General features: G+C 30.7%; 2 protein-coding genes across 2 annotated transcripts in view; both read left to right on the forward strand.

Moving 5' to 3' along the window:
- Positions 1–5,994: 5,994 nt before the first annotated feature.
- Positions 5,995–13,033, forward strand: LOC113386016 (cytochrome b5-like). The gene is made up of 3 exons (XM_026623828.1): positions 5,995–6,006; positions 9,684–9,886; positions 12,433–13,033. The coding sequence occupies exons 1-3, from the start codon at positions 5,995–5,997 to the stop codon at positions 12,509–12,511; spliced, it is 294 nt and encodes a 97-aa protein (XP_026479613.1). The 3' UTR covers positions 12,512–13,033.
- A 3,523-nt stretch (positions 13,034–16,556) lies between these two features.
- LOC113386017 (voltage-dependent calcium channel type A subunit alpha-1-like) overlaps positions 16,557–22,820 on the forward strand; it is a 33,708-nt gene continuing 27,444 nt past the window's right edge. The window contains 2 exon segments of the mRNA XM_026623829.1: positions 16,557–16,712; positions 19,438–19,507. Coding sequence (XP_026479614.1) covers positions 16,557–16,712; positions 19,438–19,507 — 226 coding nt within the window.

Consider the following 22,820-nt stretch of genomic DNA (forward strand, 5'->3'; position numbering starts at 1 on the left):
TTATCTTAGGTTCAATTATTATTTATTTCGAGCCATAACATAAAAAGATTTGATTGGCAACCGTCAGATTAATCGTATAAAGTTTTCTTATTTTATTGAGTAATAAAGATTGAAATACAGCTGGAAGATTGTAACTAAAATTTTGAGTTTGTGAAAATCCCACAACACAGAATATTACTTTAGCTGTACATGCTACTTGATTTTCAGTACTTTTGTAAATACGGGAAATGTGCATTGTTTCAATAATTTACAAGAAAGTTTGAGATAAAATTTAGATTAGTATTCCATAATATTTAACTTCCGTAAGGCAAGTATAGTAATCGCTAAAAAATCGAAAATGAAAATTTTTATATATCTTTACGTTTCAAGGTTTCTGAGTATTTGGCATACCTTAGAAAAAATGGATGTACATGGTCTGTTCAAAAAGTACCCGGAATTACTAATAATTAAATTTCGCGGGTCTGGAGTGTCTGATTGTCAAAATTTTTTTTTTATTGTGTTGTATACATGCCCCTACAAGTATGATGAATTTTCAGCTATATTCACTGTTTACTTTGTCTGTGGTAGTCGCTAAGGTTCGACGTGTTTTCTGAGCTCGGCGATTTTTACAATGGAAGAATTGAAAAAGTCAAAGAATTTGTATTAAATTTTGCGTAAAAAATGAAATAAAGTGTTGCAAAGTGCAAAAATTCACCAGATATGGCTCCGTGTGACTTTTTCCTATTCCCAAAGTTGAAGAGACCCATGAAAGGACGGCGGTTTCCTCGATTGAAGAAAATCGCCGAGAGTGCTCAAGGACATATCAAAAAGTGATATCAAGGGTGCTTCGAAAATTGGAAAAAAACGCTGGCATAAGTGTATTATATCTGGGGGGGACTACTTTGAAGGGGACCACATTATGTAGACGAATAAATAAATTTTTTTGAAAAAACGAAATTACGAAAAACTTTGAACTCGTATGTGCGTGCGTGTGCGTGTGCGGACACAAATTTTCGTCGACGATTTCAGAAACACTGATAACCGATTTGAATAATTCAAAAAGCATTCGATTTGTATTAATAAGGAGATGTGCTGATTAGTTTTTGGCGAAGGTACGCCTAGCCGTTCCGAAGATACGGGGTAAAAGTGCCAAAAAGGTAACTCAGTTTTTAAGAGAACGGAGCGTCCGATTTTAATAATTCAGAAAACATTTTACTTGTATTGACAAGATGAAGAATTGGTCAAATTTTTATGGAGGCAGATCTAGCTGTTTCGGAAATCGAATGAAAAAAGGGAACATTCACGACAATACATTTATATAAGAATAATAATATGTAACGATTTATTACACGCTTTTGTATTTGCAGATTGCACAATCTTTAAATATCAAAGGATAAATCTTGTTTATTTATTATATTTTTTGTTATTTCAGACATACAGTATTACTATGCATCTTTATTAATATGTCAATAATATTAGAAGAAAAAATATGTCTAATCACTATTACATCAATTTTTTGAATGATAATCAATTCAATGACATTGAATTGCTCGAAACCTTATATTATCTCTAATATCAAAAGCAACGTTTCCTTACTAATATTATGGAAACATATCACATAAATTTATTTGTTTATTTTATCAGGAAATAAATTATAATTTTTATGTTTAATTGTAAAAATCTGTTTTCGTTTGGCGATAAAATAGTCGGTTTGATAAAACAATTGATATGGGAAATTTATGTAACTTATTCAACGTTCTGAAACACTTTTTAATTCATTGATAATTACCAAATTATAAATAGGTCAAAGGTCTAGAAATACAGTAAATATTGTGGGCAGACGAATATATTGGTTTTATTTTATATAAACTGTAGCGTGCATATTATTTAAATAATATTATATGATTTAGTTTAGTTTAGTTAAATGTATTGCAACTATGCTGAGGCTTGCTGCGCTGAGTGTATCTGTTGACAGAAATTAAACACAAACACGCTCGAGTCTCTAGCGCATAGCCTAGTTATAGGAATCCTAGAGGCAAAAATTATTTTAAAGATTCCCATTAGTGCGAGGGAGATTGAATAATTTTTGCCTACGGGGAAAGAGAAAAAGTAACAGAAATGCTGTGACGAACAAATTCGATTCAATCCCCACCGAAAATCAGGGTGGACATTTTTGTATAAAAGGCACAGCATTCCTGTTAAAAAGTGAGTCAGTGTTTTAGTTTTGATTTTAACGCATTTAATTAAAAGATACAGAAATTTTGACCTGGGTTCGCCGGCATTTCTGATACTAAATTAAATGCAGAAATAATTAATATTAAAGTAGTTAGTTTTCCGTTTAGTAGTGAAATACTGAGATTTTGACCTGGGTTCGCCGGCATCTCTGAAATTCGAACTAAACGCGAAAACTATTACTGGAAAAGTTGAAAACTTTAGACAGGGCTCCGAACAACGTTCGCTGACCAAATACAGAAATTTTGACCTGGGTTCGCCGACATTTCTGACATTGGATTTGAACGTTACCGGTGGATTAATTAATAAAACAACTTAGTCCTGCTAGCTGTTTTAGATAACTTAATCAACCGTACGAGTTGTTCTTCGTAACAAGATAGGGAGTTGTGTTTTAATGTATAATTAATGTAATAAGTGACTTTTATTAGTGTCTGTACGAATCCAAAATCTAAAGATAATACATGTTTTATAACTTATAGTGGTTTTCTTTATTGCATAACTGGTGCGAAAGTGAGAATTTAATAAGTTTATAAAATCTAGTGTTATAAACTGGCGCCCAAACGAGCGGGCAGAGCTAAAAAAGACACTGTTATTGAAAAAGACATTAATCCGAACACAATGGAATTCTCAGTTACTGAAGAAATGCTATCACGCGTTTTAAATTGTGCGACGGCTAGAAACGTTCCGCCAGGTAGTTTTTCAAAGTGCGATTACAAATTCGACGGATCTCGCGATGCGCATAAGGCTCAGGAATTCGTAGAAAAATTGTTATCTACAAGAAATATGAACAAATCCCTGATGAAAGAGCCATCCGCGAGATGCCTTTACTATTGACAGGTGAGGCAACAGTATGGTGGAAGGGTGTGGAATCGGAAATCCACACCTGGACAGACGTTATCACCAACCTGCAGGAATCATTCGCACCCACACGCCCGGACTACTTAATTTTTTCGGAATTATTCGAGCGTCAGAAGGAGAAAGAGAACGTAGACAAATTCATAGCGCATAAGCGAGCTTTGTTTGCGGAATTGTCAACGAAGACAGTAGAAAGGACGCAAATTGACATGATATACGGTCTCTTAACCTTAAAATTAAGAAAGTGCGTTGATCGAAGTAGCGTCAACACATTTAACGAACTACTGACAAGGTGTCGAACGGTGCAGCAGAACATACAGGAAGCCACATCGTTGCAAGAAACTATAAAGTGTTCGCACTGCAGAAAATTCGGACACGAAAAAGAAGACTGCAGAAAATTGTGCAACAAACCCTGCCTCAGAGAAAACCGCTAATTGAAAATCAGCTAATTTGCTATGGCTGCGGAGAGAAGGGTTTTGTGCGAAGTAAGTGTCCAAGATGCAACTCGAAACCAAAAATTGAGGATTCACCGTTAGCTTTTTTCGCGCTGGGTGCAAAAACAGATGTTGCAATAAACAAATCAAGATGCACAATCTGTAGGAACCACAAAAGAAAACGGCCGGAAAGCGATGAAACCGACATTTTGTGGATGCATCATCACGCAGACATAGGATTACCTAACGCAGGTATCTGTTCACGGCCCGTAATCCGAATGTCTATACAGGGATCTACTGGAGCAGGCTATATAGACACCGGAGCACGCAGAAGTTTGGCAGGCGCGAGCCTGTACGCGGTTTTGAAGGAGACTGGTCATCGCTTCGAACCTGTAATTATGCAGGTAACGCTTGCAGACGGCGTTGCAAAACGCGAACAAGTGTTAATGACATGCACGATTGTACGTGTGGAAGGTCGCGCCGTGCCGGTAGAATTCGTAATATTACCAAAAGCAAAAAATAGTCGCACGCTGCTGGGGGTCGATTTTCTTACGAAGGCTGGAATAATACTTGATATGGCAAACGGTCAATGGTATTTTAATAATGACACGAGCAGAAGTTTTAAGTTTTTAAAGGAAGACCAGGTAACCGCACAAATGAATATGGTTTCGGTCGAACCAACGCCGGAAGAAATAGACGATCGGAATAAATATGATCCGACGTTTATAGAAGAGCTCTTTAGAGATTCGCTGCCGTTAAACTGTGAATTGGAATACCCCATGTATGCTCACCTAGCAGCGATCGACATGACTATAGATTTGCGAGAGGACGAAGCGACCGCGCTGACCGAAACACAACGGGGTGCCTGGAATCAGCTGCTTGACGAGTTCGATGACCTCTTTGCCGAAAATGGAACGGCTTGTGCGTACGTACAGCATCGCATAACTGTGACTGAGGACACGCCCATTGCGTTACCACCGTATAGGATGACTCCAAGGCGAAAAGGAGGAGCTGAAGACAGGCATAGACAAGCTGATGAAACTTTGGCACACAATCTGCGGACCGACGCAAGCTCTTATGCTCTAGGGGGAGCATTACTCCAGGGGGAGGAAGAGGACGAGCGGCCCGTGGAATATGCTAGCCGACTACGAGTCAATCCGCTACGGCGTAGAGATCGTCCAAGGAAACGCTAGCATGCAGGAGATGCCCGCTGTTGATTCTGGACCGTTAGCTGGCACTTAAACGATCCAGAGGGGGAGGATGTAGCGTGCATATTATTTAAATAATATTATATGATTTAGTTTAGTTTAGTTAAATGTATTGCAACTATGCTGAGGCTTGCTGCGCTGAGTGTATCTGTTGACAGAAATTAAACACAAACACGCTCGAGTCTCTAGCGCATAGCCTAGTTATAGGAATCCTAGAGGCAAAAATTATTTTAAAGATTCCCATTAGTGCGAGGGAGATTGAATAATTTTTGCCTACGGGGAAAGAGAAAAAGTAACAGAAATGCTGTGACGAACAAATTCGATTCAATCCCCACCGAAAATCAGGGTGGACATTTTTGTATAAAAGGCACAGCATTCCTGTTAAAAAGTGAGTCAGTGTTTTAGTTTTGATTTTAACGCATTTAATTAAAAGATACAGAAATTTTGACCTGGGTTCGCCGGCATTTCTGATACTAAATTAAATGCAGAAATAATTAATATTAAAGTAGTTAGTTTTCCGTTTAGTAGTGAAATACTGAGATTTGACCTGGGTTCGCCGGCATCTCTGAAATTCGAACTAAACGCGAAAACTATTACTGGAAAAGTTGAAAACTTTAGACAGGGCTCCGAACAACGTTCGCTGACCAAATACAGAAATTTTGACCTGGGTTCGCCGGCATTTCTGACATTGGATTTGAACGTTACCGGTGGATTAATTAATAAAACAACTTAGTCCTGCTAAGCTGTTTTAGATAACTTAATCAACCGTACGAGTTGTTCTTCGTAACAAGATAGGGAGTTGTGTTTTAATGTATAATTAATGTAATAAGTGACTTTTATTAGTGTCTGTACGAATCCAAAATCTAAAGATAATACATGTTTTATAACTTATAGTGGTTTTCTTTATTGCATAACTGGTGCGAAAGTGAGAATTTAATAAGTTTATAAAATCTAGTGTTATAAAACTAATATCTTACGGAGCTCTTTTGATACTTTTTTTTATAAATATCAGACGTCAGAACTGTTAGTGATAAAAAATCTGAAATTACTGACAATTCTACTTTTACGTTCATTGAATATATTTTAATATTATAATTTACGAAATTTATATATATATTAATAAATAAGGTTTAACGATGTACACTCAATAGTTTATTATTTTAGAAATTACTAATGACAAATTCTATTTTTTTCGTTAATACACAAATAACTTCATATTTTTATTATTAATTTGCATGAAAACTGATTAAACCTAATTTATATGGGATCTAGTTATTACTCCCATTATGATACCTGAAGTTTGTTTAATGCAAAAAAATTGTAATAATAAAAGTTTCAAAGTATCTAAAAATAAAATACTCGATGATCAATTCATGTAATTATTATGTCATTATCAAGTAGTAGGTAGTCGTTCTCGTAACAAGTTGTCTAGATTGAGTAATGTCTACGTTTAAAATAGATATATCTATCTAATTTTACCCGTTTGGGCACTTCGATATGATTACCACTTAAATTATTAAAGCTTACATAAGTACTTCACATAATTGAAGTTCTAAATGGGGCTATCACAGCCCCAAACTTACTTTATGACCATCATAATCATACATTTATTTTCCGCAGTATTGTTTCGACTTTGCAGAAATTAAGTATTACGTCTGAAATTAATTGTAATGATATCTGAAAATTTTGAAAATTGTTGAAGATTTCGGTACTCGTTCTTGTGGCCTTTTTATTTATTTAAGTTTTTTATTTATTTAAACAAACTAATGTTACTTTTAAAATAGTATATTAATCTTGTTAATATTACCATTGGTATCTTTTAAAATCTTAGGTTCTTTTTCGGCAAGGAGTAAATTATCTGCATGTGCAATAATCATTTGCAGTAAATTATTTGCATCCGCATATGAAATTACTCAAATATCGACATCAGTAATGTATATTATAGAGAGGTCTTCAAAATTTTTTTAAATTGTAATAAATTTTATTAGAAATTCATAAAATCTGTATTTTTATTTAACACATTTAACTGCAATCCGAATTTCCGTTCTATGATTAGTTGTGCTCGAACTTCTTCTCACGTCGATGTTTTAGATGGTAACCCAATGGTTAACCTATTCATGTTTTAAGGGGGTTGTTCGGTTTTTATTTATTTATTTTTTATTTTGAGATTTTTTGATATTATGAAAGCTAAAAACCTTAGAATTATTTAAAAAAATCATCTCAATATCTATTTTTTTGACGATGTTATATATATATATATATATATATATATATATATATATATATATCTCTATATATATCTCTATATGTATGATCATCTGGAACCGTTTTTTTCATCGCTCCGGAGCTATTGTATGCCTGCTGCTCTCTTTTTCATTATAATACCTCATATTTTTTGATCCGACATATTTTGCAAACTATTTGTCATGTAATTATCAATCATTTTATGCGTTTTCTTATTCTATCATTTAATATCTGCTCAGTTACAATACAATTAAAAGTTGATCGCCTCTGGTAGGAAATCGTTTGACCTTTGATACGTTGTGAATATATTACTATTAAACTGAAACAAAGCTAGCACAATGGCAATATAAGTAATATTAATATATCTTTGTCAGATGCCGAAAATATGATAGAACAATAATTACTTAAGTTTATTTTTATGCAAACCGCGAAGGCACGTTTCGTGCTAGGAATTCTATTATTTGTAAGTAAACTTGACGTTTGGTTAAAATGATATTGTATTTAGTTAATAGATTTTCGTGACAACTAACCGTAAATATAATAATGTTTTATAAACTTTTGTTTCTTCTACCTATTTGCTTTCTATTACTTCTAACCAATTATTTTTGTTGTAGATAAAAGCAACACGGTAAAGATCAATATTTATACGCACGCACCATCTGTAAATTGAACTTCAGGAATAAGATTTTTTAAGGATAGATTTGAAATAAATATATAATAGTACTATTTTTTATATTTGCTAGGTGTCTATTAAGCATAGCTGCAATTTATATTGTGAAATAAAAAAAACATTTGCAATAATTTGTTTGTTATTATAAAATTTATATGAAGTCTTACGGTGGTATAATATTATAAATAAGCTAACCAATAACAACAAAGAGTTTTTAATACATTTAATTATATAAGAGTAAAAAAAATATACATGAGGTCTTTTAACATACTTATAAAATGATTAACATACTAAACACACAACACTTATGTGCGAACGCTTAAAAATACAAAGAAAGTTATTCATATCATATACAAAAATAAACTTGGAGGTTTTTAAACAATTGGATTTTGATGTATATTTCCAAATTTATATTTATCATTGATAGAGCATTTGTCTACATTTGTATTTACACTTGATTATTATATTTGCATTTATACACCACGAGGTGTAAAACTGAATTCAAGAATAAACATCTCATATTCTATGTAATATTATGTTCAGATTTATTTAGTATAATACACGTTTTGTAATACTAATACACCTAAGTCTGTTTTTACACGGAGATTGGTTCCAGAAGAATCCGTGTAAAAAAAAACGTGTAAAAAAAGACATTGATCTTATACAAAAATGGGTGATTTGTTCCTAATCTCTAAAACCTATTAAAATTAGTGAAAAACAAGAATTTTTTATGAACAAGAATTAAATTAGTGCTATTCACATTTGCTTTGACCAGAAAAAATTGTTTGTACGCGCTAAAGGGGAATTCACTTGAATCTAAGCTAGTGTTCGCAAACTATCGATACTATCGATGGTTTCAGACTTTTTTCCTTCATAAATACTTTTTTGTGATATGAACATACTTCGCAAAAATTAAATTTGACAAAAAAAAAATTCAAGTACATAAAATTTCAAATCGTGCTAAGTGGAATAAAATCGTGTAAAAAAATTAAAAATATTCAATTTTCAAACCGTGTTATATCAAAACCGTGTACAAAAAGACCGTGTAAAAACAGACTTAGGTGTATTTACTAATTTGGCCGGAGGAGAGCAAAATCAGAAAATTTATATGATGAATGTTTTTAAGCAAACAAGTAAAAATAAATAATTATCCTTCACTATTGAATATTTTTCTTTTTTAGTTTATATTTTTGAATAATACAACTAGTGGGGTGTATGGCATCATGCCTTAAGGCAAATTGCTGGAACTTCCCGTACCGTAACGAAATGTTCGAGGAATACTGAATGTTTTCAAATAGATTATTATAAATATTGTAACATTGTCTAATATTTATAAGAATTATATAAACTGAATTGCAAAGTTAAAATTATTTGTTTAAAGTATATTAGAACTTTAGTCAGAATTAAAAATAGAATATGAATTAGTTTCGATATACAAAAAAAAAAAAAAAAAAAATGATACAATTTTTTATACAAAACAAGCTAAAAGTTCTTTGAATCATTTAAATTGGACGCTTAGTTCTCTCAAAAACTGCCATTTTTTGCACATTTAGCCCTGTATCTTCGAAATGGCTGGGCCTGCCATTGTCAAAAACTAATAATCACTTCTCCCAATCATTACTAATTGAATGTTTTTTAGATCATTCAAATCGGATGCTCCGTTCACTCAAAAACTCGAATTCTATTTTCTGCACTCTTTGCTCCGCATCTCCGAAACGGATGGACCTGCGTTTGCCAAAAACTAATCAGCACATCTCCCTATCAATAGGAATGGAATGTTTTTTGAACTATTCAAATCGGTTGATCTGTGCGCCCGAAAACGTGGACATGAAATTGTATCCATACATACATACACACACATACATCCATTTTTTCTGAAGTATGCCAAAATGTTCAGAAACCTTCAAAATGTAAAGAAATGTAAAAATTTTCAATTTCGATTTTTGGCCCATTACAATAACTTACCCTAAGGGAAGTTAAAAAATGTTTTAACTTGTTGAAATTTTAATTTCTATAATTAACTTTTTCTAGAATTACCTTATTATATATGTTATTTTGTAGCATCCTGGAGGTGAAGAAGTTCTGCTGGAGCAGGCTGGTAAGGATGGTACCGAGGCTTTCGAGGATGTAGGTCACAGCTCGGATGCCCGTGAACTTATGAGGAAATACAAAATAGGAGAAATTGTCGAACACGAGCGCAAAAAGACCCAAGAAAAGGCACTTCCAGACTGGAGCAACCAACAAGCTGGCGAGGACAAAGAAAAGTGCGTTTGCTCTTAAAGAAAAACAAGTAAAAATCTCGGAATCGGTTTTGTAGATTGATAATAAAGGTGAAAATGGGATATTTTTTAAAATTCAAGAATTTTCACATAGTTTTTTGACTTCAGCACTTTTCGTATTAAGCATAGATTTGTTGTGAGCATTTCGTTTTCAGTTACATTTATAATTAGATTGATCTTGGAAAATGTTTTCACTAGAAAAAATTACTATTTTTTTTAGACAAACACTCAACATATGATAAAGTAAAATAGTCCCATCATCACGTTGTAAATTTGATTTTTATGATTTACTAAACCAATCAAAAAGTATGGGCATGTCATGAGCAATTTTCAGAAATCATTTATTTGATTTAATAAATATTTGTGTGCGTATGGATTTTTTTCGTATTATTATTATTGGTACTAACCTAGTTGAAAATGAGTTCCATTTATATATTTTTTTTATAAAAATGTTATGAATCTTCAATACATACACATATTGAACTTTTTATTTAGTCTTAGATTTTTACTTTTTATTTAATTTATATTTTAATATAAGATATATGACAAATATTTTGAACGAATTTATTTTAACTTGTGCTTAAATTATGGTTGTGTTCCGCCGGTTACTTTTTTATACCTTTTTATTAGTTTAATATGCGTAAATAATTTTTGAATTTTATCTTTAATAAAAAAAAATCATTGAAAACTGATATTACATTTTATTGTATAATTGACGTTCGATATAATTGTAATTGTTTGTCATTTCGTGTTTTCTGATAAAATGATGGGTTGCAAAAATATTAGAATGTGTTTCAAATTAATAATTTTATGAATATTTTTTTAGTTCTTCTAATTAGAAATGCAATCACAAACATTTTGTTGGCAAAATAAAATCAATTACTCTGACGGCATTTTTGAATAACGCTGAAAATTTATCCATTTTTTCCGTGGCAGGTTACACTAAATTTTTATTTTAAATAATGATAATCGAATCAAAAACGCTAAGTACAGTTTCAACTGCCTTACATTAGAATTTTTATTTTATCTAAAATAAGAGGAAAATATTGGGTTCAATATTTTACTTTTCATCTATTTACTTTTATATGATGCAATTAGTTTTTATACATTAATTTCTCATTAGCAATGTTAGGTTTTTTATATTAATGTTTTTATGTCTATATACATATATTATAGGGCAATTTTGACAATTTCTATGGAAATATGTGCCTTACAAAATTTAACAAAAAATGTTTTAAATGCAAGTTTAAGTTTATCTTTTTTATCATTAAGTGAGTATTATTTGATCGTATTGTTAATAAAATTACCGTTAAAAGCTATTTTTATTTGTCTTTGTCTAATTCTTATTTCGTATTGAAGTGTGAGATATATAGAATTGTACTGCATGTTAATTTTATCATTAGTAATTATTAACTTATATTGAAATTGTGTTCATTTCTTGTTAACTGTTTTTTTCTTGTTTATTTCGAAAGATTCTTATTGCTGTCATTCATCTGTAGATTATATGTCAATGTATGTGAATTTTCATCGAAGAATACGTGAGAGTCGATTTATGTTTCACGAAATACTTGCCATGCTGAATATAATTTGTTTAAATATATATATATATATATATATATATATATATTTGTATTATGGTATATAGTTGGAGAGTGTCCCAAAATTATAAAATGTTAGTTTTTTCATAATTAATTATTTATTTATTTATATATTTCGTTATTTCAATAGCAATGTTGTCGACAATAGTAAATATTTTTAGTAAATTTTAGTAAAGATTTTCAATAATATAAATTAACTTTATTCCAGACTATTCAAAATTTATGCTTTTTGCTATACCTGAAATTACCGCGCAAAATTTCTTCCTACCTACGAGGTATGTACATGCGTTTTTATCTGTTGTCGGAGCGTATAAAATTTGCAAGATCATCTACAAGGTTTTTCAAACTGGTATCTCGTTAACTTTATCTATTTCAAACGTTATTTGTTGGACATCTATGTTACCAGGTTAAGAATTTGATTTTAATTCGAAAGTCAGTAATAAAAGTTTTGATTTCTTCGTATTTTATATTATAGTTATTAATATTACCCTAAAAATATAAGTAATTTTATTCTTAAATATTTTATGTTGTATTATTATTATTATTTTTGAAATGCATTAATATTTAGAACCATTCATGTTATTCAATGAACACAATATTTATTAAAACGCTATTCTTAAATGCGAACTTAAACTTTTCTAGCTGCCAAATATAAAAATATGCATAATATCTTTTGGACTATTTGATTTTTTTGGCAAAAAATTATATTCTATGATTGTGATTTTAGTTTTTTGCAATTGAAATGTCAACAGTTTGTTTTTCTAGTACGCTTAAATTATTTTTGCATTCGGCTAGAAACTCTCAATAAATTATATTGTGAAGCTACATCAAGATTATATTCACCATGGCTTATGCGAGAATCTTGAAACAACTTCAATAATTAGTTGATAGTCTTAAATCCTATACCGAGTAAAAAATAATTTTTATTTTCAGCTCACTGAAAACATGGATTCTCCCTATTGTTCTGGGCATTTTAGCGACACTTCTCTACCGATTTTATGTGTTACAATAATCACTTTTATTTTTAACTGAAATATCACATATTAGAAAAAGGTAAGGTACGAGGCACCACCCATGCTGATTCTTCAGATAAGTAATTGACTTTGAAACTTCTATTTCGTTGTAACAACCATTTTCGTAATTTCAATCGCGCTGTTAATTTTTGAATCTAGTTTTTCTTAAGATAATTTACTTGTTTAATTTAACTATATATTATGAAATGTGGTAGCATTTTTTCAATGAACACTGTCTTGATTAATATTTAGATTAATTTGAAATATCATATTGTTTCTATGATAAAAAGCCTACTTATTTTGCGGACCAAACAAATATTAATTCTTTTAATTGTGTGGTTTTTTTCTCCACTAGAGTAGATTTTATTGAAACGATTTAGATATAGTTTGAAATTATATACATGAGACACATCGTCTAGATCGTTGTGAAACATTTCAGGATCAGATACATATGAGTATCTTGCACAATGGCACCATAATTTTAGTGGCATAATTTAGGTTCATGCGCCATTTGAAGTGAAGGAAACAAATTATTTTTTAAATTATATATTTATGTACTATTTATATTCCACAAATGTGCATTTCAATTCGGCTTGTTCATTGAAAAGCATTTATTCGTAAGGTTTAGAAGAGAGTTTCATATTTTTACAATACTAAAATGGTTCATTTGTTAAATAGTTCATTATTATTGAATATTTTATAATTATAAATATGATAAACTGATATTCTCCATAGCAGAAACATTTATATAATTGTAATTCTTGTTGTATAATAAATATTTTTTAAAAATAAAAATTGATTTATAATCAAAATTTTAGGTTGATAAAGTTTGAGTAATTATATATGTAAATTTAATCTGAATTGTTGTGATAACGTGTATTTGTCACTTTACAGTTTTCTTTGAAAATTACAATACGCAAGTGTATTTCTTTCTAATTAATTCATCACTATATTAACATGAATTGCGAAGCACATACATTCACAAAGAAAGCATAAACATTTAAATATTAATTTGTTAGCACACATTTTTATCAAAAAAAAAAATGTTATAATGACATATAAAGTGTTAGTGTATAATCTATCATTTTTCTTTTTTTTTATTCTAGCTATCATTTAAATTTTTTGTTGTATTATCCATTTATTTATTGCTTTTGTTATATTTTGTATGATTTCCTTTCTTTCATAATTTTATTAATTTTAATAATATCAATTAACTTTTATTTTTCTTAAGTATATTATTTTGGTTGGTTTATGTTGAATCAAAATCATACTTCGTCGATAATAAATATTTTTTTTAAAGCTTTTCGTTTTTTTATTACAATCGAATTTGTTGTTTGGAGCCCTACACAATACGTTAATAGAAACGAATCTATGCTAAATATTTCTTTTATCTGTGCTAAATTCTTTTCTTTTTATTTTTTTATTGTCGGGCAAACACACGACGCTTGGTGCAGTTATTGAGCTGTCAAAAATTAGCCATTAACCTGCACGTTTTGCACAATGGCGCACCAACGTCAAAAAATTATGTGATATACAAAGCAATGATACTAACAGAATCATAACAGAATAGTGAAATTTTAGGCATTAATAAAATAAGTGTTGCAATTGTCAAACAGATGCATTTAACCTCTATTTCTGTTATCTTTGATATGTAATTATTTTATATTGTATAGTATTATAGCGAACAAAACGCTTCAAATTGCATTATTATAATATTACGGAAATTATTAAGTAGTACTGTTATGCTATTTTGCAATAATTTTTCATGTCGACTTCAAAGTGTTTGATTGCTAATATCACAAACATATCCTATTATTAAAATTAATTAAATAACCTAAAATATATCTTAATTTAAAAATGTATAAACTAAACAATACATAAAGCAAATAATACTTTTCTTTATCTACGAATATATCATATTCTAATATTGTCTAGGAAGCCAACCATAAAATACGTACGGAAGATCTTAAATAATAGGGTTTGTCGGTTTTTAAAAACCGGTTTTTTGACGAAAATTATGGAATTCGAAAACCGTTTTTTAGTAGAAAAAGTGGGTTTTCAATGTATAAATGCAAAGTGACAAATATAGCCAAATATAAAAGATATATAGATGCAAGCGTTTTGATTCTTGGAATCATATCGGTTCAATAGCATTTGGAATGTTATCAGTCTGCTATGGTTGCCAGAATGGTTTTGTGTTATCTTTTATCTAATGTATATATTAATTTAGATTTTTAAACCAGTGTATATATTAATTTAAATCAGTGTGACTTCTTGTAGAAGTAACTTTCTCTACTCAAACTTAAAAAAAAGAGTTTTCAGTCCTAGAAGCCACAAATAAAAGAACAATTAGCTGTAAGTGGAATTCTGTCTTAAGGCAATTAGGGCATCGTGCCTTAAGGCAAATTGCTGGAATCATCCCGTACCAAATATTATTATTTTTTTATAAACGATTGATATTTTTGAAAAAATTTTACTTAAAAAAAATTAGATTTTTGAGAAACTAGGAATTAGACAAAAAAATTCTTTTTTTGAAAAAAAATTTTTTTTTGAAAAAAAAATGTTTTCCTTATTTTAACATATTTTGGAAATTCTGAACTTTTTTTCAAAGCAATCGTACTGCTTTAACTGCATAGAGACAAAATGTAAAAGCGCGTAAGCACCGCGTCGCCGTCTAACGAATAAACATTGGTACGGAACCCATAGAAATGCAAATAAAATTTATACTTATTGTTAAAATCTCTATAAAATATCTGATAATTTGATGTGCATATGTCATCAGAGTTCATTAGATCTCCGAAACCGCTAGACCTGCCTTTATGAAAATTTGATCGGTTCTTCAATTGTTCGATTGTCAATACAAGTAAAATGTTTTTTGAATTTGAATCCGCACACACACACACGCACACACATACATCATTTTTTTTCTTTAAGGTATGCCAAAATGTTCAGAAACCTTTGAAACGTAACGCCCTACGGGAAGTTAAAAAACTCAGAATTATTATATAAGGCTTATAAAAACAATTAAGCCTAGTTCCGTCGCAAGTGAGAGAGTATTTTCTATTTCGGGAAATTTTGTCGGTAAACAAAGGGCCTTTATAAGTAACAAATCGATAGACGTTCTGAGATTTTTGAAATCATATTTTATTAAACAAAAAAAAAATTAGAATTTTTAAAATTAATTAATTAAAATTGCTCGGAATGGAAAATACTCGGGGTTTAGCTTAATTGTTTTTAAAACTAAAATTGGTATTAACAAGTATGTATCAACATCTACGTAATATTTTTTAATTTTTTTTAATTTAATAAATGCTTTTTATTTAAAAATGTATTATTTTTGTTTATTTGAAAACTTTCACTGTCCTTTCACTATCATAAAAATATTTTCATTGTTATATGTGAAAATGATGCATGAATAACTAATAATTATTTTCAAAGTTATTTAATCCAGATAAACTATTATTATTTTGTTCTACTAAGTAAAATTAAAATAACTTTGTTTACTATCCATAAAATTGAACAATAAATTAATTCAGTCAAATACTGCTTTAAAACACACTAAATTAGCGGGTAAATTTTTGTTATTACAGAATATTCGAGCAAAACTTTATTTTCTATATAAAATTCGAAAACCGGTTTTCTGGTAAAATTAAAATTCGAAAACCGGTTTGCTGAAACGTTGGGTTTTTGTGTAAACCCTATTAAATAATAATGTAATATTATTAAAATAACCTAAATTTGTAACCTACACTTAAAAATAAGAAAACAATATTAATTAAATAAAGTATAATATGGGAACGTAGTAACCTAAATTCCTGAACTACATAAAAAGCAGTAAAAAAATAATGCTAATACATAAAATCGCTCACAAATACGAAAAACCTAAAGAGATAATATAAGTGCAGGTAAAATTGTTCAAATACAAGAGAATAAGAGAATAAATAACAAAAAAATAATAACGAACTCGGGTTAAAAAAATACGTACTAAGAACTGTGAGAAATGTGTAGAACTGTACAGGCTACTCAAATCGACATGCCAGAAAAATGACAGATAACAAACTGCTTGGAACGCAACCAAACAAGAAATGTGTAGTCAGGCTTTTGAAGCTACAAACTTCACACGGCTTTTATGAAAATGTGAGTACTCTCTGTGAGCACCCTTTTGGGCAAAGATGGCAAAAAGAAGAGCCTCCTTATGAGGTGAGTACTTTTGAAATAATTTATGTTAGCTGTGCAAGAAATATTTCCCATTCGGCAACTCTAAATGTGACATTCGGTTTGTGCAAACTTAGTACAAGTTAGTGCAACGCGTTTCCCTTGGACATCGTGTGAAAGTTTTCTTGTAAATGGGAGGCTAATAAACTAATATCGAATGGCATGAAAAATACATTCGTTCATTGTACACAAAGTGCTTCACATATAATGTTTTTGTTTACAATATTGATTGATAGTTACTAGTTCCATGTAGTTAGGTTATGTTATTTGTCCACAAACAAAAATTGTAAATGCTTGTATGGGGATTTTATTAATGCATTCATGGGTTTTCACTCAATTTAAACATGCCAAAAAAATTAAATTTTTCTCTCCATTCAATTTTCTGTCTACATTTTCAGTATCAAACAAACAAACCTCTCACTTACGTTTTTCCACACTTCAATCTTGTTAATATTTTTTTACAAGATTGAAGTGAGTGAAAATGTGGATGTTTTAATTTGTGCGATTTTTTTTTCAAGAAATTTTTTTTCCAAAATTTTTTTCACATTTTTTTTTCCCAAAATTTTGTTTCCAAAATTATTTTCCCCAAAAAATCAAAGCTTATAGTCCATGGTTTTATTTAAATTAGTGTTGTCCAAATAAAGTGGCTTTCGGAAGATTTTGCATTTCGCTTATATCAAGTTTTCCAGCTATATACTTTTAGGAAAACCACCCTGTTTCGAAGAGACATATTGAACCAGTACCCTGCTTGGTTACCATTACCTGATAATGGTTATATTAATGATTATATATATATATATATATATATATATATATATATATATATGTGGTATATGAAATAATTCAATATAAGTAGTACAAATAGGAAAGATGAATAAATGAAATGAGGACAAAATATACGCGTATAAAATATATTTTCATCAAAATTACAAACTTGTCGTGAAATAAAAAAAATCAAGCGCGCAAGGTACGCACGTACTTTTTTTAGTTTATTTCTGTTTTATTACAATATATTATAATATAATATACAATAACCATGATTTATGAGTTTACTACTAAAAGTATTTTACCCTTATTTAATACTACAAACTATCCACTTTAAATTATACATTTTGTTTAAAAATAAAATAACGGTTGTGATCAAAAAAAAGAAAGTTCAAACATTTTTCAAAAAAAGCACAATCTTTAAATAAATATTTAATTTACATACTTAAAGTATATTATTAGATACTCTTATTTGTGTCGTCCAGAATGTAGTTTGGCATTGGGTATTTGCCGTACCATATGATGTCACGCGTGTACTGTCCAAGGGTTCTAAAATTATTATTGGTATGGTCTTTACATTTTTCGTAGAAGTTTTTCGTCATTTTCTTAATGTGGGTAATCACAGTCGGTATGTCTGCTTGTTCGTGTAAGAGCTTTGTTGGGTAGTAGTGTCCGGTAGTTGGGTCACGTATCAGGTTCAGTATAAGTCTCAGTGATTTGTTTTGTAAAATTTGTAGTTTTTTTAATGTTTGTCCTCGATGTCATGTTCCATATAGGGGCAGCATACATCAGACATGGCCTGATCAACGTTAGATATATTCTTCTTTTATTACGCGTATTTAAAACACTCTTTGTGTTCAATAATGGTCTTAAGAGATTTAGAAGCTCATATGTTTGCGCCAGTTTCTTTTTTATATGTGTATTGAAGTTAAATTTCCTATCAAGTGTTAGTCCTAGGTACTTAACTTCATCTGTCCATTTAATTTTGTGTCCTGAAATTTTTATTTCTATAGGCTTTTCTTTCAACTTATTTCCTTTCCAAAAAATTATTGCTTTCGTTTTTATGGGATTTACTTTTATGTGCCATTTTTCTGCATATTTTGCTATATTATCTATGTGATTTTGTAGCTTGTTAGCTATCACCACTACTGGTTTTGATGATGTGAACAGAGCAGTATCGTCCGCAAAAGTTAATGTATTTGTTTTGCTGTCAGTAGGGATATCATATATATACGTGTTAAACAATGTTGGTCCTAGTAAGAATCCCTGAGGCACTCCAGCTACTATACGTTTAGGATTTGAAAGTTTATTATTTACTTGAACCTGAAATGTACGATCTTTAAGATATGAAATGATGACTTTTGTTATGTAATGCGGAAATTGTAAATTTATCTGTCCAAATTTCATCGAAAGCTTTTTCAAAATCTATTAGTACAAGACCTGTGTGTGTCGTTTTGTTAAAATTTAGTTTCTAGTATGATGTTATTAACACTTGAAAATTTATTAAATCGAACATGCAGTATTTTTTCAACTACTTTGCTTATTGTATTTAATAGACTTATAGGTCTGTAGCTTTGTGGTAGATTTGGTTGTTTTCCTGGCTTGATACCACATTATTGATACCACAAATATTGATACCACATTAGAACATTTCCATGATACAGGAAAATGTCCATTTGTAAAAATTTTATATATTATTCGTGTAAGTAGAATAATAGCTTTAATAGGTAACTGTTTAATTGCTAAGTTCTGTATACCATCTGGTCCTGGAGCTTTTTTATCAGACAGTTTCTTAATAATATTTATAACTTCCGCAACTGTTACTATCTCTATTTTGTGATTTTTGTTATATGTATTGTTTATATATTGTCTTACCCTGGAATTAATAGTCTGTTCAAAAGCATTTTGAGTAATAGAAATATTGTACTGATGTGCTAATTCGAAGTTGGATGCTAAAATTTCGGCCTTTTGTTCGGGTGTTGTTGCAAAGTTATTGGAATTTGTATGTAAATATGGTATGGGAGTAGAAGTTTGGGTCAGTTTTTTTGCAGTGTACCAAATTTTATTTGGATAATATTTGTTAGTTTATCAGCCCATATTTTATTACGATGAACCCTTATGCCCTCAGTAATTATTCTAGTAAGCCTGTTTAAATGTTCTTTGAGGAACGTGGCACCTGATTTTTGCCACGAACAATCGTTTGTCTGAGTACATCAACGTTATTTTTTATTCCATTTGAATTAAAAAACATTATTTTTATTCCATACTTGTCAATTATGGGCATATTTATTAAGAAAATTTAAAATTGTAGTATATTTTTCATTGTATGTCATTTTAGTATTTATAGTCTTTGTAAGTGCATAAAGTTCCCTGAAATTTCTTGTTATCTCAGGATCTGAAAAAAGCAACTTGATTTGACTTATTGCAGCAAAAATGCCTTCGGTGGAGTTAAAATCAGGATCTTGATACGATGAAGTTGATGGTGTACTTCTTTGTTCAGGAATAGCTTGGAATTTTGGTAGTTCCATCTGGACAGTGTGCCTGGCATCTCTCGGCTTCAGGGTTTCAGAATAGCTTTTTGTCATAGGTTTAGGTTCAGTGACTGCATGAATCTGTTGTTTTTTAGCCTTGTGATTCAGTAAGGATGTACACTTTGAATAGTTTGCTGGGTGTTAGTCTTTACAGTTAACGCACTGGGGCTTTTCTTCTGATGATTTTTGGCAGCAGCCAGGAGAATGTGTTTTTGTGCATTTATTGCATCTATATTTCATATCACACGAAATGGACGTATGTCCAAAACTTAGACATTTATGACATTGTAAGATTTTGAAATTTAATAATGTGACCATTTAAGTTCGTTATTTCTTTTACTTTTGACATGTCTTGCGATTTTTCAAGCAAAATTATATAAATTGGTAGGTTATGTTTTTGTCCATCAGAATATGTTTTCTTTAATTGTATGACCTTTTGCACAAGAATACCATGTACACTCAGTAATTCAAACACCTCTAATTCAGTAATTGTTGGATGTAAGCCTGTTAGCGTGATTTTCTTTGTTGTTTCTCCAGTGGAATACGTATAAAACTGGTAACTGCAATCTCTTAATGTACTCTTTATCTTGTTGTGATCTACTAGTGTCTTAGTATATATTTTATGGGTATTCGTTTCAATGTATTGTATACTAAAATTCACTTTCGTAACGTCTGTGATGTAGTTTATAGCCCTGAGGTCTAAGTTATGTTTTACTATTATTGGTGGTACCTTTTCTGGTATAGGTTTCGTGTCATTATTCCCCTGTATGATTTCCATTGTTTCCTGTTTTTGACCACGCTTCCTTGACTTAACTCGTGTGAATTCTTCAAGTTCAAGATCAGTATCCGTATCACTTCGATCAGTAAGTGACTGGAACCTGTTTTCTTTTTTATTCTTTCTATTGCGTACCATTGTTGGTTTATTAACTTTCCGAAGGAGAAGTTTATATTTTCATCAAAAAATCCGATTCGCTAATTTTATGTTTTCTCGACGTTTCAAGCCATTCTGAATCGAATGAGATCAAATTTGGAAAAAGTATGTGTGTGTGTGCGTGTGCATCAACAGATTTTTTGCCGTAAATCGCCGTTTTCTCAAAAACGGCTGGACCGATTTCAAAAATTTCGAAGTATCTCGCCAAAAAAAGCCATTCGAAGTATCTCGATGAGAACTATTGTTTGTCAGTTTTGTGCGACGATCGGCCAAGCCGTTTCTTCGTAAATAGCAGAGAAGTGAAAAGCCCTTCGTCCACGTTTTAGCCCGCAGTTCTGAATCGATTTTGAAAATTCAAAAATCGTTCGAAATATATTGGTTGGGAATCGACCTGATTAGAGATCGGCCGGGCCGTTTTCTTGTAACAATTTTTTTAAAATAAAATTTCGACGATTTTTATGATTATTTTTTTGACGGTAGATACCATAGTCTTCTATATCATATTAAAATATTACGGCCCTACGACAATTGATTCAGCTTTAAAAATTCGTCAAAGTTTGCAAAAATTGGTATCGTTTTTTTGGCATTTGTCAAAATTAGACCTTTGATCGACGTTTTCTCAAAAACGGCTGAGCCGATTTTAGTAATTTAAAAGCTATTTGATGTATTTCGGTGAGGACTATCGTTTGTCAGTTTTGTGTGACGATCTGCCAAGCCGTTTCTTTGCAATTTGAAAAAAAGTGTTAAGCTTTTCGTCCACATTTAAGCTCATCCTACCAAACCGATTTAAAAAATCAAAAACTGTTCGAAAGATATTAGTTGGGAATGGTTCTGATTAATGTTAGGTGAAAATCTACCGAGCCGTTTTCTTGTAATTAACTGTTGAAAAAAAGTGTTAAACTTTTCGTCCACATTTAAGCTCATCCTACCGAACCGATTTTAAAAAATCAAAAACTATTCGAAAGATATTAGTTGGAAATGGTACTGATTAATTTTAGGTGAAAATCTACCGAGCCGTTTTCTTATAATTAACTGTTGAAATAAAAATTTAAGCCGATTTTCATTGAACTTTTTTTTGGCGATATACATCATGGTCTTATAGAACTTACTGTAATATTACGGCCTTACGACAAGTAGTTTAATTTTAAAAATTCGTCAAACTTTGCTAAAATTATTATCGTTTTCTTTAAGTATATTATTAATGAAGTATATTGATGAAGTATATTATTAACACATTTTTTTTGATTAAGTCGATTATTTACACATATCGGGAAGTTCATGTAACTTGCCTCAAGGCTAAATACCAAACCCAATAGTTATTTTTGGTTTCTAGCCTTTTTATAGATTTCCTAGGCATATGCCTAGGAAACTCTGTGGTGGGGACACCCACCTGACTATAGATTTTTTTATCTAGTGTCTAGTTCAATTGAGAATCAATCACTTCTGTCAAGCCTCCCGTTCGCACCATGCCTGGATGTCCGCCGGAGCAGAAGCTGATTCGGTCGTCTCATCTTGACTTTTCTGGATTGCGGACATCGGGAGATAACGGAATGGTGCCTCTATCTTCCCCCGTTGTCTGCGGCTATTGGGGCGGCACTGGCAGCAGGGGGCTATCAGTTTTGAGAATCGATCCCTCTATCCTCTTTTTATCTCCTCCCCCTCGTGGCTGACACCTTACCGTGGTGAGAGTTTTTTTGGACCAAATTTTTTTTCCGAAAATTTTTATGACCAAAAATGTTTTTGACCAAAATTTTTTGGACCAAAATTTTTCTGACCAAATTTTTTTGACCAAACATTTTTTTGACCAAAAATTTTTTGACCAAAATTTTTTTGACCAAAATTTTTTTTCCGAAATTTTTTTTGGAC

The sequence above is a fragment of the Ctenocephalides felis genome, unplaced genomic scaffold, assembly GCF_003426905.1.
Source record: "Ctenocephalides felis isolate EL2017-DRISC unplaced genomic scaffold, ASM342690v1 CF-g0.4_SCAFFOLD_03571, whole genome shotgun sequence".
NCBI lineage: Eukaryota > Metazoa > Arthropoda > Insecta > Siphonaptera > Pulicidae > Ctenocephalides > Ctenocephalides felis.